At 36.7% G+C, this 18,645-nt stretch overlaps 2 protein-coding genes across 3 annotated transcripts; both read left to right on the top strand.

Annotated features, from left to right (window-relative positions):
- The first annotated feature begins 4,924 nt into the window (after positions 1 to 4,924).
- On the top strand, positions 4,925 to 8,153 carry LOC131538809 (uncharacterized). 2 transcript variants are annotated; one of them, XR_009270676.1, is made up of 4 exons: positions 4,925 to 5,339; positions 5,588 to 6,174; positions 6,353 to 6,494; positions 6,547 to 8,153. XR_009270676.1 is itself a non-coding variant. In XM_058772944.1 (2 exons), the coding sequence occupies exons 1-2, from the start codon at positions 5,016 to 5,018 to the stop codon at positions 6,053 to 6,055; spliced, it is 792 nt and encodes a 263-aa protein (XP_058628927.1). In that variant the 5' UTR covers positions 4,925 to 5,015; the 3' UTR covers positions 6,056 to 6,222. The 2 variants fall into 2 exon arrangements, 1 of the variants encoding a protein (XP_058628927.1); XM_058772944.1 differs by lacking the exons at positions 6,353 to 6,494; positions 6,547 to 8,153 and having other exon boundaries at positions 5,588 to 6,222.
- A 1,523-nt stretch (positions 8,154 to 9,676) lies between these two features.
- LOC131538757 (gastrula zinc finger protein XlCGF57.1-like) lies at positions 9,677 to 17,403 on the top strand. Its single transcript, XM_058772849.1, has 2 exons — positions 9,677 to 9,899; positions 16,268 to 17,403. Exons 1-2 carry the CDS (start codon positions 9,728 to 9,730, stop codon positions 17,281 to 17,283), a joined length of 1,188 nt encoding a protein of 395 aa, XP_058628832.1. The 5' UTR covers positions 9,677 to 9,727; the 3' UTR covers positions 17,284 to 17,403.
- The last annotated feature ends 1,242 nt before the right edge of the window (positions 17,404 to 18,645 follow it).

Raw genomic sequence — 18,645 nt, 5'->3', positions numbered from 1 at the left:
TCGTCATTTACTCCCGACATCTGAGCCTCTGAAGACACAGAGGATTAACGTTACTTTCGCTCTGAAGTGAATGCGCCGATCCCGATCTGCCTAAATGTTCTCACAAATCATTCGTGATCCAGCTTCATCTACAGAAGTGAGTATAAGTGTTTTGAAGTATGAATCTTTGCAAATCACCTTTCCAAATAATATGCTAGTTAGCCAGTTTCGCGGCTGTAGTTTACAGTCTGCTCGTCACCCAACAGAAGGGTCAACAGAGCTCATTAGCATTTAAAGCGACATGGACTACAATGGCTTGCTGAAAACAGAGCTAATTTTGACAGAGTAAAAAGTGTTTTTTACACTACCATTGAGAAATTTTAACCAAAGTATGTTATAGACTTGTCATTAAGACCCTAAAGAATCATATCAACTTGTGGAAAATGGGCATCTGATGACCCATTTAAGAAAGACCTCTACCTTTTTTGCACGTTTTGCTAGATATTTTTTTGATTTCAAACACAATACTTACATTTAAATGTGAATTCCTCTGCTGACGCCACTGAAGTCTCACCCGTCAAAAAAAAAAAACACCCAATTTGAGCAGAGTAAAATCACACAGAATTTTTTTCACTGTAATAATTCAAATGGTTTGGCCATAACATCAGTGTTTAATTCAAAATTTATTTTGATTAATTTACAAAAAAGCTGAGTTACACAGAATAAATGTTTTAGCACTGTAACAGTTCAAATGAAAACACCACAGTTTAAAGACTGTTCTTTAATATATTAGTAAAGCACAATGTAGTGGTTCCATATTTTATTTTTAGTTTAGAAACAATAAAAACAGTAGCATAAAGAGAGGAAGACAATCGAAAAATAAAGAAGGCAGATCTCAATTAAAACAGCTGGATTCTTCTGTTTCGGTGGTGACAATCAAGACATTTGGCTCTCCTCACCTCAATGTTTAAGACTCCAAGATTACTGAGTCTGTCATCAGTCATGTGGGTCCAATATCATTGGTCTTAAGGAGTGTTTTTTTTTTTGTCCCACCCACATACAATGGTTCCAATGGACATGGGCTTCCTTTGACGGCTCTTACCCGATCCCATGAAACTGTGTATCAATAGCACGATTTTCAGAAAACTTACGTATTTCCATCATTACAATTATTACAAAATCAATATTGCAATTTATATTTCATTTTCATTAGAAGTGCCTGAATTTTACAATTCTGTGACCTTTGTGGGTTCTAAATTCATTGGCAGTTGAGAGATGAACTCCTCAGTTTCTTAAAAAAGCTGAGATGATCCGGTAAATTCATTAAAGTCACTTGTGAGGAAGAGCAGCTCCCCATCGACACCTGACAAGCCAATGATGACTATCTCCTCCACGATGGTTCTTCAGTAAGCTGGAACAGAATAAATACAAATCAATATTAGGCTACTGTAGAAACAATTTAATTAAAGAGAGTCCATTTCACAAAGTCACATTTTGCACACAAACTTCCTGTGTAATGAAGAATGTTGAAATACATTTTCATATTTAGAGGGCAAGATAGGAACTTGGGTGTCTTGCACCGTAGTCATCCTTGGAACCTGCAACCATAAATTACAGCCTATTTTAACATTTTTGCTGAATCAGCATACAAGGGCATAGGTTTGTTTTGATAGTTCATATGTGGTTTATGAAATATCTAAATACAATGCATTACAAATGCAAATTTTTGCTAAATCAAATCATAAAAGATACTCACATTCTCTACCTGCCCTTTCAGAGTAAGGTATCCTCCTCTAGTAGAGGTCCGGCTCCTCTCCTGTCATTGTAATACAAGGCAGAATGTCTGGCCATGTTTTCTTCGTCTTCAGACAGGAGAAGCAGAGTGGTTCAGTACAGGGTTGTTCTTTGACCCAGACATAATCAATCACGGCCATAATCTGACGATGTGTTCAGATCTTAATGATTTAAGTTACACCCTCCTCAGGAGCTGTGCTCCATGGTGCAACAAAGGCTGCTTCACCATTTGAGAAGATGCTCAAGCTGGAGTTTTAACTCCAGTGATAACACCGTCAACAAGGCTGAAGCTCACAGTTGTGCTTGTTGTCCGGTGAGCCTCACATTTTAAATGCATTGGTTCAGGTCGGCTCTATGGGTCAATCAATTTAGAAACCATTCTGGTGGTAATGCAATAACTTGAATGCAATGTAAGTCGCTTTGGATAAAAGCGTCTGCTAAATGCATAAATGTAAATGTAAAGAAGGAGAAAAAGAAAAGAAAAAATAATATGTATGAGACAGTTCACCCCAAAACTAAAATCATATTGTCGTATTTAAAATATCTTTTGTGTTTTGAAAGAATATAAAAAGGAACAAAGCCATACCAGTTTGGAATAACATGAGGGAGATGAAAGAATTTGCACTTTTTGAAGAAGATTGTAAAACAAATGAAGAAAAATGTATGAAACAAAAAGAACAAGGTACAGTACAGTCAAAAGTCTCTTATGCTTGTCAAGCCTATATTTATTTGATCAAAAAAACAGAAATATTATGAAATGTCATTAAAATTTTACATAACTGTTTTGTATTTTAACATAATTTCAAATATAAGTAATTTCTGTAATGTAAAGCTGAATTTTCAATATCATTATTACACCAGTCCTCAGAGTCACGTGATCTATCAGAAATCATTCTAATATGATTATTTAATGCTCAGTTATTATCGATGTTGAAAACAGTTGGGCTGCTTATTATTTTTTTGGAACCTGTGGTACTTTTTTTCAGGATTCATTGATGAATAAAGTCAAAAAGAACAGCATTTATTCAAAATAGAAATTGTTTTCTAACAATATACGTCTTTATTAATTTCTTTCAGGAAAAAAAGAAAGAAAAGATTACTGACCCCAACACGGTAGTGTATATTCTTACAACAACAACAAAAAAAAATTAAATAAATGCTTTTTTAAAAATTTTATTTAACTTTTTATTCATCACAGAATCCTTCAAATAGTATTAAGTGTTTTAAAAATATATATTTAAGCAGCACAACTGTTTTCAGCATTATTAATAAATTAGCATATTTGAATTATCTCTGAAAGATAATGTGACACTGAAGGCTCACGTTGCTTCATAATATTGGATTATTTAATGATGTACTTAATTACATGGATTACATAATGAATGTGTAAATTGAATGGCTGACTGTAAAGGGACAGAAAACTCAGATTTCATCAAAAATGTTAATTTATGTTCCATCAAGTTGAACAAACAGAATGTACGATCACCCTTGTATGTAATGAAAGGTGATGCAGATCCACTGTTTGGATGAGAATGGCTTTGCAGAATTCAACTTAACTGGCGTGAAATCAAAACTGTGAGAGCAGTTCACTAAACAAAAGAAAAGAAACTCTGGACTCCCTCCTAAAAAATATGCCAAAGTGTTCAGTGATGAATTATGAACATTCAATGGGTGTGAAGCTACCTTGAATTTGAAACCAGGACAACAGCCAAAGTTCTTCCAAACTTGAGTTGTGCCATATCCAATCAGACCCAAGGTGGAAGCGGAGTTAGATCGCCTGTTGAAACAAGGAATCATTTCACCTGTTTGGTTCAGTGAATGGGCAACTCCCATCGTGCCAGTAGTCAAGAAGCGTGGCAATGTGAGAATTTGGGGAGACTTCAAAATAACTATAAATCCAGCACTCTGTGGAACATTACCCGTTACCTCAGATTGAGGATTTATTTGCGTCACTGGCTGGAGCTCACCAGTTTAGCAAGCTAGATCAACCCATTTCAGTGCATGTCCCTTTAAATGCTAATGAGCTCTGCTGACCCCATCACTCTCTTCCGTGGGGTGACGAGCCGTTCTCATGATGCTGTAAACTTTAGCCGCATTATTAGGAAAGGTGATTTGCAAAGATTCATTAAAAAACCTTACACTCACTTCTGGAGGTGAAGCTGGATCACAAATGATTCGCGTGAACATAGACGCATTTAGGCAGATTCGGCGCATTCACTTCAAACAAATCCTCTGCGTCTTCAGCAGCTCAGATGTCAAGAGTAAATGACGACTGCTATATTCATTATTACATCCAACAACAAAACACTTCAATCGCTTAATCTGAGACATCTTGTCTTCCCCTGCTCCAGCATCGAAACAATGGCCGACTGATGACAGCTCACTCAGGGCGGGTCTAAGGTAAGACGGCCTTGTCAATCAACTATCGTGGGAACGGCCTGGATCTGTGTGACATCAGACAAGAAGCTGAGAACGGCTTGATTTGAGAAAGGGGTTATCATTTTTTGGGATTTACAACAAAAAAAAAAAAAAGCACTGGGTGGATTTAGGGTGGATGTATATAAACACTGCCAACACCCATATCAGTTCAAACAACATGTAAAAGTGAATTTAGCATCTGATGACCCCTTTAAATTCTGTGAAGACCCTAGGGCTGAAACTAAAACTGAATCTTTTCCCAAATAACATGCCTTGGATACCAAAACAGCTAAAAAGCTTGTCTTAATGAAAGTATGTTTGCTTTTTGCACTGGAAATATGGAATTACTGTGTAAGAAAAGGTTAAGTGGGAAAATTCTCAAGGCAAAATTTGATTTTAAAAATAAAATATATAAGACAGGCATATGAGGGATTAAATACATGAATGGGCAAATGATAACTCTGTAAGTAGCAGTCAAACTTTTATAAATGATTACAGGGTGGCCGCGGGTCCTTAACAAGTCTTAAAATGTCTTAAAGTTTTCCATATAAAAAGTCTTAAAATGTCTTAAAGTTTTCCATATAAAAGTCTTAAAATGTCTTAAAGTTTTCCATATAAAAGTCTTAAAATGTCTTAAAGTTTTCCATATAAAAAGTCTTAAAAAGCCTTAAATTCAGATTCGATAGGTGACTTTACCACAAAAAAAAAAAAAAAAAACCTTCAATCGGAAGTTTTTTTTCCCCCCGCGGTCGTTATTGCATCATCAGAGAGAATTAAAGTAGCAGGTCGAACTGAAATAGCTGCAATGGGTAAATGTAAGTTCAATGAGAAAGTTCAATGAGAAATGGCTCGAGAATGATGAATTCTCATGGTGGTTGAAGCCGGTGCCTGAAAATGTGTACAAGGCAAATTGCGCCGTATGTCGAAGACGTTTTAAACTGGGTACAATGGGCATCAAAGCGGTGGAATCGCACACGCAGAGTGGGAAGCACTGGGAGTATGCGAGAGCCCGCAAGAAGAGTTCAATTGAAGGTTTCTGTTCCACTCTTTCCATTAGCAAAGATGTCACCACGGATGTTGAGAATCCCCAGCCTGCAACGCCATCATCTGACCTACATGTAGTTTTTGGCTCTACACTAAGAGCTGAGGTAATTTGGGTGCTGAGGAATACATGGAATACATTTTAGAATACAGCTTGGGTGTTGTACACCTGCCGAAGTATCTTAATGAAATATACAAAATGGTCAGGTATCTCCTATACTCTCTGTAGATACAGGCTCTGCCCTGGTTGTCTGGTTATAAAAATGGTTCATGTTGCTTAATTTTTTTGAAGTGTCAGAGATGAGATGTGTTGACTGTTGTATGGTTAATGTCTGTATATTTTTTTAATTCCTAGGAGTGTGTGCAGCAGCTTGATCTGAGAGACATGATATCTGTCTCCATGGATGGACCCAGTGTAAACTGGAAGTTTTTAGAAATTTTCCAGCAAGAACATTCAGAGGCGTTCGGAGGTGCCCAGCTGACTGTGGTCGGGAGCTGTGGTCTCCACATACTCCATAATGCCATAAAAAGTGGCTTTAGTGTATGGCAAATGGAGAAAGTGCTCAGGGCACTACATACAGTCTTCCATAATAGCCCTGCTAGAAGAGAGGATTTCTGCACTCTGACCAAGACATCTGTGTTTCCCCTGCCATTTTGTGGGCATTGTTGGATAGAAAACCTACCGGTCATCGATAGGGCTATTGCAGTATGGCCAATGATCGTGATGTATGTGGATGCAGTAACAAAGAAAAAGCTTCCAAATCCGAGAACATCATCCTATGACTTCCTTGCAGAGGCACGGCATGGCATGATCCTTTCATAATGGCCAAGTTTCACTTCTTCATGGCTGTCTCCAGGACCTTCTCCACCTTTCTGACTAAATATCAGACAGATGAGCCTGTGTTGCCATTCATTAGCAAAGACCTGGTCATGCTCATGAAGGTAATAAATAACATGCCATGGACGTAATGTATGATGTTTCTATTTGAATTCAATATTATTAAGCCATGTTATTTACATTGACATACATAGTTCACATATATACATAGTTTACATATATATATATATATATATGTGTGTGTGTGTGTGTGTGTATGTATGTATGTATATGTTCTCAGAGCCTGCTTAAGAGGTTCATCAAGGAAGAAATCCTTAATGACATCACTGCACTGCAGATGGTCAGACTGAACACAACTAACAAAAAAGCAAGAAAACAACCAAAGAATGTGGACGTTGGCTTAGGAGCAGAAGCAGTCATAAAGGTATTGTGGCAATTATCAAACAACACTGTCTGTTCTTAACTCTTCCTGTTAGGATCTCCAGAGTAGCAGCAGAGTAGGTGAGCTCAGTGTGTTGGAGTTTAGAAGGGACTGCATGGTCTGTTTGACTAACATCATCCAGAAAATGCAAGATAAGAGTCCGCTGAAGTACACTGTTGTGAGGCAGGTGGCATGTTTGGACCCAACAAACATGTTCTCAGACCCTAACTTGTGCCAGGAAAGAATGAAGCGACTTGTTCATAGGTTTCTGCAAGACCACCAGCTGCCAGGAGGCATCTCTGCTGGTATAAATTTTTCAGAAATATAGCGGAATGTACATGGTCACGTTTATCTGAAGCTTGTTTTCACACAATTTAGCAGTGATAGGTTTATCTGATTCAGTATTCTTTCTTTTTCATTATGTTAATTATGTTATTTAGTCTTAATCTGTTTTACAACAGGTGACATAATTGTCCAGCAGTTTGGAAACTTCTTGTCTCTGGAGGCAAAATCAGAGTCATTGTCTTCTTTCCAACCCATGAAGACAAGGCTGGATGTTTTCCTGCATGGTCTCCTCTGTCAATCCTACCCTGAGCTCTGGACTTTCTGCAAGAAACTACTGCTCCTCTCCCATGGCCAAGCAACAGTGGAGAGGGGCTTTTCTGTTAACAAGGAGGTAGAGGCTGATAATATACAGGAGGACACAGTTGTTGCTCAGAGGATGATATGTGACTATGTTTCTGTCTGTGGGGGGGTTCTAAAAGTTCCTCTGACAAAGGAGATCCTGGCAGCTGCAGCTTCTGCAAGATCTCAGTATCGGCTACACCTGGATCAGGAAAAGAGAAAGCAGGAGAGCAATGCACAAAGAGAAAAGAGATGGTACTAGCTGAGGTGGCAAACAGCCAGAAGCAGACACACTGGCAGAGAAAGCTGAGGGTAAATCAGGTACACTCATGGCCCAGCTAATCACTAAGTCTAATATTCTGAGGAAGCGATTCAAAGAAAAGGTAGCAGAAATAAATCAGTAGAACTCCGGCATATTCCATAATATCCAGTCAGCCATTATCTTTATCCTCCCTACCTTTCAGACAATTTCTGTTCCACATTTCACATCAAAATTGTTCATTCACATTGTTGTAAGTCAAATATATGTACAAAGTAGACAATCTAGAACACAAATCTACCAGTTATTGTGAGCTGGTTAATAATAGTAATTAATGTTGTACAGTGGCTTCTTTGCAGTTAAACAGCTGCTGAAATTGTTGTATTTTTGATTTCTTGGATATTGTCTGTGAAAAGCTCACTGTATATTGTAATAATAAATAGCATTTGTTACAGCAATAATATTTTGCGATTTGTGTTATGTGCGTGTGTGTATTTTCATCGCAGGTTTGGTGGTCTTAAATTTCATATAAGTTGGTATTAAAAAGGTCTTACATTTGACTTGTTAAACTCTGTAGACACCCTGGATTAGATCTTTTTCTGCAGATTTGATACTGTGGATGGTGTAAAGGAATCTGAAGACACACCAAGAAACGTGTTAATGAGGATAATGTTTCTGCAAGACTTTCCGAGTCGAACAAGAACACTGTCCCTTCTTCAAGACTGTGCTCTTCAGCTAAAAGGAGTTTCTGCAAGGTTGTTTCAATTTTCACGTACAGTGCCGAGACTATATAAATTCTCAATATTCAGGCCTGTGGGGTGGGGAACTGGCACAAGTATGAATGATTTTTGGCATTTCACAATAACCTTGATATTGTGTAAAACCATGGAGTCATCTGACCTCCACTGTGGTCACTATGCTAGATCCACTCCAGTTCACACGTAGAGACAGGCTGTGCTGTCCTTGACTAATACACAAACACCTTATGCACCCTAAAGGATATGCCTGGGTTTTATTTGTGGATTTTATATTTTGTTTCTGTCCACTGTGCTCTTTTCACTATTCACCAGTGAGTTTATGATCGAGGAGAAACACTTCAGACTGTTCAAGCATGCTGAGGCTTTAGCTGGCCTCATTTAGGCAAAGATAAAAATGTATTTAGGACATCCTGTTTGTTTTTATTCTCGTGTGTATAGTACGTTTTCACATTTCTGGGGCTCACAGAAGGGAAGTAAAAGTCATCATAGTTGTGTAAACTTCTGTAGTAATGAATGGAAACTGCAACAAATATGTTTTTGTGTTCTTATTTGCCCTAATAGCAAAAGAAAAAAAAATTCATTAAAGTGTTTCAATGACTTTCCAAAAGAGGAGAATGAATGAATGAATAAATAGAGATTGATTAATCACAAGAGTGAAAGATGTCAAATTTGCGGTCACTACCTCAGCCTTTGTAAAGAAACACAAATAGATTTATGTAATTTAATGGCAAGATTATAAACGTACATGCATACATATACATATATATCGTAAATCTATAATTAATATGTTAATTGTGGAAATGCGTTATTATACAATAGACCTTATGTGTAAACGGGACTTTTATTTTGTTCTGGCGATGTGACGTCATAAAGCTGCGCCTCGCTCCTGCATTCATTAGTGATTCGCCTGAAGAAAGGTTTGTGGTTTTTACGTTTTTTAATCTATTCAAACTGTTCTATCAATTTGCACTGTTTTACAAGCTACGTAAAATAAACGAATCAGTCTTAAATATAACGTTGTAATACTTTGTATAATGTCATATTTGTGAGTAAAGCGCATCCTCGTATTAATAACAGAAAAGGTGCGTCTCATTTCGCTCCGTTATATCGTGAATAAATACATCGTTCAAGTACGAGAAAGAAGAGATGAGAGAAACTGAGAATCCGAGTCATCTGAACCGAGTCATTCGTAAAATGATTCAGTGATTCGAAGCGTTTGAATCAACGCGCGCGCTGACGATAAAAGAACAAACACAAACGTGTGATGAACAACTTTTACAAACCAGCTGCAAAACGTTTTCATGAAAGCGTAATCTATTAAATATTATGTAAAAATAATTGAATACCAAATAAAAATCATAAATATCTACTATTAACTTTATTTAAATCACATAATTTAAGTCCATTAACTCTCACTCTTGACTTGCTCACAAGTGTGTTAACTGCTGAAAGTAGGGAGCTGATTGAGACGCACCCTGAGATTTAGTTACAATTTATTTTTGAGAATAATTAACTTTAATTATTTTCATCTTAAACAAAAAGTGTTCAAACAACAGCTGAAGCGACTGAGATCCACGTGATACACGGTTATAAAGATGGAGTTTATTAAAGAAGAGAGTGAAGATGTGGAGATTGAAGAAGCATTCAGAGTCAAACATGAAGATACTGAGACACAAACAAAGATTGCATTTATTAAAGATGAAAGTGAAGACATGAAGATTGAAGAAACATTCAGAGTCAAACATGAAGATACTGAGACACAAACAGGTTGGTTTTCATTCTCAAAGCTGAACTCACTAAATTGTATCACCAGTTACACCCGACTCGTGATTTTTTTAAACTGTTATGTTTCTTAAAAAAGACGGTTGCTAACAAGCTGCTAAATGGGACTACAGGCGCTGTCGGAGACATTAAACGTCATCACGCCAAACAGTATATCAATTTACAGTATTTTGCAGTTGTAGTATAATTTGTAATTCAATTAATTGTAGAATAACCAATGAATAGTTTTCCGCATTTTATATTGTTGTTCGACAACATTTGCTTTTGCTTTCCTACTGATACAGAGACTCTGGGTTCAGACCATAAGGTAAACTCATATTACGATTATTACATGTAAACACCAAATTTACCGGCTTTACGTGGTTAAAGTGAAACTTTAATGATGCATACTGCTTAAAGTCACATTAAAATTAAATGTTTACGGCAACATGAAGCTGTTAGAAAGCATAGATTGAGGATTTCCTAGAAGCAAGGATAAAATAACATTTTGTGTATCTACCCTAACAAAACGAGAGCTGAAATGTGGTGCTTTATTCACTAAAATAAGTTTAATCTTACCGTATCAAAAACTCGCTCACTGTTATTTAATAGATTAAATAATAATTTAATAGATTAAATGCACAAGAATTTTATTGAATAGTATGTGGAGACACGTTTTTAATTAAAATATTCATATTAATCAAGGATTTATTGACTTTTAATGCACCTAATTTCGAAATGTACAGAAATACGTGCTTTCAAATGTCCTTTAGTTAAGATTATTTCATTTATTCACTATACTTTTTATTACTAATGTCTCATTTCAGTTTTATTTTGGCTCTAGTTTTGTATTTATTCCAGTTTATATGAAAAGCTTCATGTAGCGTGGATTAAAATTCATATACAGAGTAAATCCTTTTCACTGAACGTGTTAAATAAGTTTGAGAAAGTTGTCGGGAGCGCCGTAGGCGAGCAACCGTGGTGCTGTAGTTCGTTTATAGCCTAAGTTTAGCTTTTTAGTTCTGGCGCTTTTATTTAGGCTTCAAAATTCATCAGTTATATTATTTTGTGAAGATTAATAATAAGTATGATAAATTACTTGCGCCTCAGAGCGAGCAGATGAAACAGTAAATGCTGTGACTGCTTTCAGAGGTGGATGCTGCGGTTTGGGAAACAGTCGTGTTAGACAATTATACAGAAATACTTTGATGACAGACTTTGCTCAGGCTTTTCAGAATGACCCTAGCAACATATAGATGTTGTGAACGAGATCGGTCCGCTGGTTAGTCAAGTTATCCCGTCACATGACTTTTCAATGCACTTGGAGGAACTTATTCAGTAAATGTGTTTCCATCATAGTTTATGCACATTATTTCTTATCGGATAAAAAGTGTATCCTACTCAAATTTGCGCATAAGTTTTTTTTTTTTTTTATATATACACATTTTTTAAATTTGTGCATTGTGTTTTATGCGATATTCCAAAATGCGCATAAAAATAGGTGGATGAAAACATAGCTAATGACTCCCTTTGTCACTTGCCGACACCTACTGGGCAGTTTACTTTCATGTATAAAAGTATTGCATTGCAATATTGTAAAAAAAAAAAAAAGTCATGTTTGAATATTAATCTAAATGTTTTAACAGTTATAAACCATTTATCTCACAACATTATGCAGTAATTTTGCTAGGTGAATAAATTCATGCTACTATCTCTGCGCTTCATTAAACAGTGCATCTAAATGGCAGTCTCTGGGTTTCTTCTGTAGTGGATTGTTTTGATACTCAATTTGTTTGATTGGTAAAAGCACTATAGTGTCTTGTATTCTAAATGAATTTACTGATAACATTTAATAATTGGCAGCGGCTATTTGCACTAATTGCAAATAGTGATGGATTCTATTTACACTTAGTGAAAATAGCAGTATTTTTTAGCAATAAGCTATTTACATTACACCTACCCTACCCCTTCCCAATACTTTTTTCAACTTTTTGATTATTTTACTTCATTTTTATTGAAAACAAATGCCTTTCCGATGCGATATGAGATTTGAAAAGGGGGAAAAAAAGTTCGGCAAAAGGCAGATCTGAACCCGGGTTGATCGTGTCAAAAGGAACCAGGCACATGCTTTACCATCTACGCCACTTGAACAGATATTTGACAATGTCTTTTGTAGTGTTGACTACCCCAATCACACATCGGTTTGCGGAGTTAGTGTAAATAGCCTCTGCCAACAAAATTACATTTATAACAAATACATTTATTTATTTTATTTTTTTACATACAACTAACTTTTTTGTTTGGACAAATAAATGATTGATTTTAAAGGGGTCATGACTTTTTTTCTTCTTTTTTTATCATAATGTAATTATAACATTAAAGTTTTTTGGGATGAAAAACATTCAAAATTGAGTAATTTATGACCTTTTTCCACCTTGTTTATCATTCTCTGACTCAAACAGTTGGTTTTGGGGTGTTTTCTCTTTAAAGGAACACTCCACTTTTTTTGGAAATAGGCTCATTCTCCAACTCCTCCAGAGTTAATAAGTTGAGTTTTACCGTTTTTGAATCCATTCAGCCGATCTCCGGATCTGGCGATAGCACTAGCATAGCTTAGCATAGATCATTGAATCCTATTAGACCAGTAGCATCGCGTTCAAAAATGACCAAAGAGTTTCGATATTTGTCCTATTTAAAACTTGACTCTTCTGTGGTTATATAGGTATTACTAAGACCGGCGGAAAATGAAAAGTTGTGATTTTCTAGTCCGATTTTGCTAGAACTATACTCTCATTCCGGCGTAATAATCAAGAAACTTTGCTGCCGTAACATGACCACAGCAGGCGCGGTGATACGCAGCGCCTGAAAGTAGTCCCCAGCCAGGTACCTGGTTATAATATAGCTGGGGACTACTTTCAGGCGCTGCGTATCACTGCGCCTGCTGCAGCAAAGTTCCTTGATTATTACGCCGGACTGGGAGTATAGTTCTAATCATATCGGCCTGAAAATCACAAATTTTCATTTTCCGCCGGTCTTAGTACACGATATAACTACAGAGGAGTCAAGTTTTAAATAGGAAAACTATCGAAACTCTTTGGTCATTTTTGAACGCGATGCTACTGGTCTAATGGGATTCAATGATCTATGCTAAAGTGCTATCGCCAGACCCGAGATCGGCTGAATGGATTCAAAAACGGTAAAACTCAATTTATTAACCCTCTGGGGTCTGAGGTCATTTTGGGGCCCTTGAGATGTTTTGACATGCCCTGATATTTGTGCTTATTTCAGCTACTTAAAACATACTATTGACCAACATGTAATTTTTTGTATTCAGCACAAACTGTGCTACAATAATATGTGACCAAGATGGATGTACATGTTTGCATTTTTAGAAAAAATATTATGCGTGGTTTGTAAGTTTTGGGGAAAATGTAGCTGAAATAAGGCCATAAAACCCATACTAAATAGTCCTGAACAAGACTTTTGAGTAATCAGTCTTGTAGCCTAGAATATTTACTTCAAAATTATGTGAAAATCATTCTGCTTACTCATTCACAGAAAACAATATATTGATTTAAAATTTTCAAGACATGTTTTGTGATCGAGGGTCTATATGCGAGGGAGTGGCAATGGCCATGAATATTAAGTGAGTCTCACCTGAGAGACAAAGGGCCCTCCCCTAATGGCCCCTAATGGCCCATCAGTGTGACTGTGACTTTGAGGCAGGTAAGAGAGAATGTGAGGAGATTGAAAAAAAGGGTTTTTTAAATTATTTGTATTTTATTTACAACACAGTATAATCAAAACATACATAATGAAGGTCAAAGACACATTATTGTGCACACTGATCTAACCATAGAGATGTGAACAGACTTTGAGTCATTCCTGCAACAGATTCTGTTCAACAAGTGAAACAAGTAAATCCTGATACCTGATATTTACGTGTGTTATTTAAGTGTTTCTACTTCTTTCCATGGATTCAAGAAGAAAAAAAAACAATCAGTAGAGAAGGAGCTTGTTTTGACATAGAATATCAGTGTAGTTGAACATCTGATGTTGGTACAGCGCTCTCAGAGGAAAACAGTTTGAAGAGACATCAGGATTCATCTGGTGCTGGTATCTGATTCAATAAAATACAAACAAAAAAAACATTTGTGAGCATGTTAATATCAGGAACATCTGTATATATATCATAAATATCATATATATCACTATCATAAAAAAGAGAAAGAAATCTTATATCTGAGAAACTAATTATTATTGTTTAGCACGTTATTCAAATCTATTTCTGAACAGAGTAGGCTATTAATAATAAACATGTACTAAACATACTTAGACTCGTAGCATTCATCATGTTACAGTGTACACTCATATTACTTTTATTGTTTTATATGGAGCATGAAAACATCATCGCTGTAAGAAATTTAAATACAATGAACTGCCTATCATATTCAAAATGTTTTACACGATTTCAAACATTGTAGTCAGGAATTATAGTTTGGGAAAAACCCAACTATGATTTTGTAGTCATACAGTCTAGTATGTATGATTTTATAGTAGTCTATGATATGATTCTGTAGCCACAGACTCAAGCAAGCTTTGTACAATAAAAGGATGTACTTTGTACTATAAAAAAAAATATTTTATATCTGAGAAACTAATTATTATTGTTTAGTACGCTATTAAAATCTATTTGTGAACAGAGTATTAATAATAAACATGGTCTAAACATTCTTAGACGCGTAGCATTCATCATGTTGTCGTTTGGGGGAAAACCTAGCTAACTGTTAGTAAATCTGTTCAAGTTTATGTCACAATAACACGGTAACTAATGTAAAAAAGAAACATTATTTACTCATCTCCTCTGCTGGATGAAATCGTGTTCTTCTTTCGAGGGAAATCCTGCCTTTACTCAGCGCATCTTCTTCCAGAAACGAACAGTAGCCGCGATGAAGGACCTCCTCTTTGTTTGTGTTGTTGGGCGTTTGCACGTGCGCACTTACCACGTGGCTATTTACATATGAACAGCGCGAGCTGCGCGGGCGCGGGGTCACATTAGCGATAATGAGTCAGACGGGACAGACTGAACATCGTGTTGGTTTTATACGGATTACTTCATCACAGAATGTTTGTTTCTGAGACTTGCTTCATTTCAAAGTAGACACTTCAAGCTTTCTATAGATATATGTCTCATGTCTCTGTGTGAAGTATTTGCTGAGTTACACTTCATTTTAGTGACGCGTTTCTAAAAGCAGTTCGCGGAGACGGAGAAGACAGAGCGCGCACCCTGTTTGTTTTCTTTATTCTTCAGAAGCACAAAGTTTAGTTGTTATTATGAGTGTATACAAATAAAAGTAGACCCCTTACAGATTCGAATGGTGTATTGCTCTTATCTGTACGATCAAAAACGACAGAGTAATTCAAGCTCATTTCGGCCTTATCAGGAAAATCTGCCTCAAAACGCATATATGCGTTTGTCGACCCCAGGGGATTAACTCTGGGGGAGTTGGAGAATGAGCCTGAGCCTGTTTCCAAAAAAAGTGGAGTGTTCCTTTAAGTCGTCGGTGTAACTGCTCACTTTTATGGTTAGCTAACATTATTGCCCCCTTTAATAAAACCTTACAAGGAATTAATGTGCGATTTTATTATTTTTTTTATCTGATGGTTGAGCTGATGGTTTATTGGCTGATGGTTTGTCCCCTTTTCTTTTTTACTCTCTCTCTCTAAATTTGTTGTATTTTATCCCCTAATAGACATAATAAATGGTATATTGAGATCAGTCTATATCTACATTTCCTGAACTCAGACTATGTAGACCGAGGCGGACAGTAATGAAGTTTTTTTTACTCTGCTTTAAAAGTACTTTTCAAGTGTCTGTACTTTATCATAGTGTTTTTCTTTAAAAAAAACTTTACTTCACAACATTCCAAATCATAATATTGTACTTTTTACTGCACTACGTTTCATATTAAATATCATTTAATACTTAATTACATTAAAAATCTATTGCTTTCTTTTACTCGGGTAAAAGTAATTCAAATATTTACTTGAGTACAAGAAAGTACTACATTTTTAATATTCTTAAGGTAAAACAAACAACTTTTATTTATGAAATGTAGTGCAGTAAAAAGTATGATATTATGCTTTGGAATGTAGAGAAGTAAACTCATAAACTACAAATACATTTTAAATTTATTTCAGTAAAGTAAAAATACTTCATTACCGTCCGTCTCTGTCTGTGGGACCAGGATCAGGTTTGGACACCCTGGTGTAGAATCTAGCATACATGCATTACATATCTAAATGTTTTGATGTGAATTGCTTTGTGCCATTAAACTGGGGTTAACTTTTATTTGTTTGTTTTTCCACTTTAGACCTAATGGCACTGAAAGAGCAGGGAGAAGTACTGAATGAAACTGAAGAGACCGATCAGTATGAGAATCTTCATGATTTTATAACTGGAGAAAAATCTTTTTGTTCCTTACAGTCTGAAAAGACTTCCACACGAAAAAGAGCTCAAAAGACAGGAACTACAAGTTATTTTACTTGCTTTCAGTCTGAAAAGAGTTTCAATCAACAAGGAAACCTTGATGTCCACAGGCGAATTCACACTATGAAGAACCTTTTTACCTGCCAACAATGTGGAAGCAGTTTCACTCATAAAAGAAGCCTCAACAGGCACATGACAATTCACACTGGAGAGAAGCCTTTCATCTGTCATCAGTGTGGAAAAAGTTTCAATCAACAAGGAAATCTTGACAGGCACATGAAAATTCACAATAGAGAGAAGCCTAACATATCTCTTCAGTGTGGAAGGAGTTTCAATCAAAGTGGAAACCTTGATGTCCACAGGCGAATTCACACTATGAAGAACCTTTTTACCTGCCAACAGTGTGGAAGCAGTTTCACTCATAAACGAAACCTTAACAGGCACATGAGAGTTTTGACTGAAGAAAAGCCTTTCATTTGCAAACAGTGTGGAAAAAGTTTCAATCAACAAGGAAACCTTGACAGGCACATGGAAATTCACAATAGAGAGAAGCCTAAAATATCTCCTCAGTCTGGAAAGAGTTTCAATCAAAGTGGAAACCTTGACGTCCACAGGCGAATTCACACTATGAAGAACCTTTTCACCTGCCAACAGTGTGGAAGCAGTTTCACTCGTAAAGGTAGCCTTAACATGCACTTGAGAACTCATACTGGAGAGAAGCCTTATACCTGCCGTCAGTGTGGAAAGAGTTTCAGTAATTCTGGAAACCTTAAAGTCCACATGAGAATTCATACTGGAGAGAAGCCTTTCACCTGCAAACAGTGTGGAAAAAGTTTCAACAGAAAAGGAAACCTTAATTACCACATGAGAGTTCACACTGGAAAGAAACCCTTCACCTGAGATCTGTGTAGAAAATTCACGCTATGGAGAGATTTTTTTACCTGCCAACAGTGTGGAAAGAGTTTCACTCATAAAGGATACCTTAAAGGAACACTCCACTTTTTTTGGAAATAGGCTCATTCTCCAACTCCCCCAGAGTTAATAAGTTGAGTTTTACCGTTTTTGAATCCATTCAGCCGATCTCCGGGTCTGGCGATAGCACTTTTAGCATAGCTTAGCATAGATCATTGAATCCGATTAGACCAGTAGCGTCGCGTTCAAAAATGACCAAAGAGTTTCGATATTTGTCCTATTTAAAACTTGACTCTTCTGTAGTTATATCGTGTACTAAGACCGGCTGAAAATGAAAAGTTGCGATTTTCTAGTCCGATTTTGCTAGGAACTATACTCTCATTCCGGCGTAATAATCAAGGAACTTTGCTGCCGTAACATGGCGCAGCAGGCGCAGTGATATGCGCGGTGCCTGAAAGTAGTCCCCAGCTGGGTAACTGGTTATAATATGGCTGGGGACTACTTTCAGGCGCTGCGTAATATCACTGCGAAAAAATCCTAGAAAATCGCAACTTTTCATTTTCCGCCGGTCTTAGTACACGATATAACTACAGAAGAGTCAAGTTTTAAATAGGAAAACTGTCGAAACTCTTTGGTCATTTTTGAACGCGACGCTACTGGTCTAATCTGATTCAATGATCTATGCTGTTATGCTAAAGTGCTATCGCCAGACCCGGAGATCGGCTGAATGGATTCAAAAACGGTAAAACTCAACTTATTAACTCTGGGGGAGTTGGAGAATGAGCCTATTTCCAAAAAAAGTGGAGTGTTCCTTTAACAGGCACATGAGATCTCACACTGGAGAGAAGTTTCAACCGAAAAGGTAACCTTAAATACCACATGAAGATTTGCTCAAGAGGGACCTGTTTAAATGTCTAAAAAACCTAGGAATCATGCAGGGACATCGGAGAGAAGCCTGTCACGTGCCATTACCATGGAAAGAGTTCCAGAAACAAAGCAAATCTTGAGTTTCATATAAGCTAGATGATGGCATACCATCTTCCCTAGAGATGCTTTACAGCTGAATCACTTGCAACATTGACATTGTTACCTAACTGAATTCACTCAACATTGAACTGGTTCTAATTGAATAACTACATTGCTGTAGCATCTTGAGTTTCTGCTACTGATTCCTATGGAGAAAAATCACTTCCTGCACTCACGCCACAGCAATGACGTCATGTGCAAACAACCTATTTCAAACTGATGAACTTCACAGTTATTGATCTGAACTGACTTGAGATGAATAATTACACTCTTGTCTTTTAGACCTGCTTTACAGCAGAATCTGAATTGCCTCCATTGATTCTG

The sequence above is a fragment of the Onychostoma macrolepis genome, chromosome 04 (genome assembly GCF_012432095.1).
Source record: "Onychostoma macrolepis isolate SWU-2019 chromosome 04, ASM1243209v1, whole genome shotgun sequence".
NCBI lineage: Eukaryota > Metazoa > Chordata > Actinopteri > Cypriniformes > Cyprinidae > Onychostoma > Onychostoma macrolepis.
This window is presented reverse-complemented; position numbering and strand designations above follow the sequence as displayed.

Coding starts and splice junctions, on each gene's coding strand:
- LOC131538809 (XM_058772944.1), top strand. CDS start 5,016: ATGAGAAAGTTCAATGAGAAATGGCTCGAGAATGATGAATTCTCATGG. Junction 5,340..5,587: donor GCTCTACACTAAGAGCTGAG/GTAATTTGGGTG, acceptor TTTAATTCCTAG/GAGTGTGTGCAGCAGCTTGA.
- LOC131538757 (XM_058772849.1), top strand. CDS start 9,728: ATGGAGTTTATTAAAGAAGAGAGTGAAGATGTGGAGATTGAAGAAGCA. Junction 9,900..16,267: donor AGATACTGAGACACAAACAG/GTTGGTTTTCAT, acceptor TTTCCACTTTAG/ACCTAATGGCACTGAAAGAG.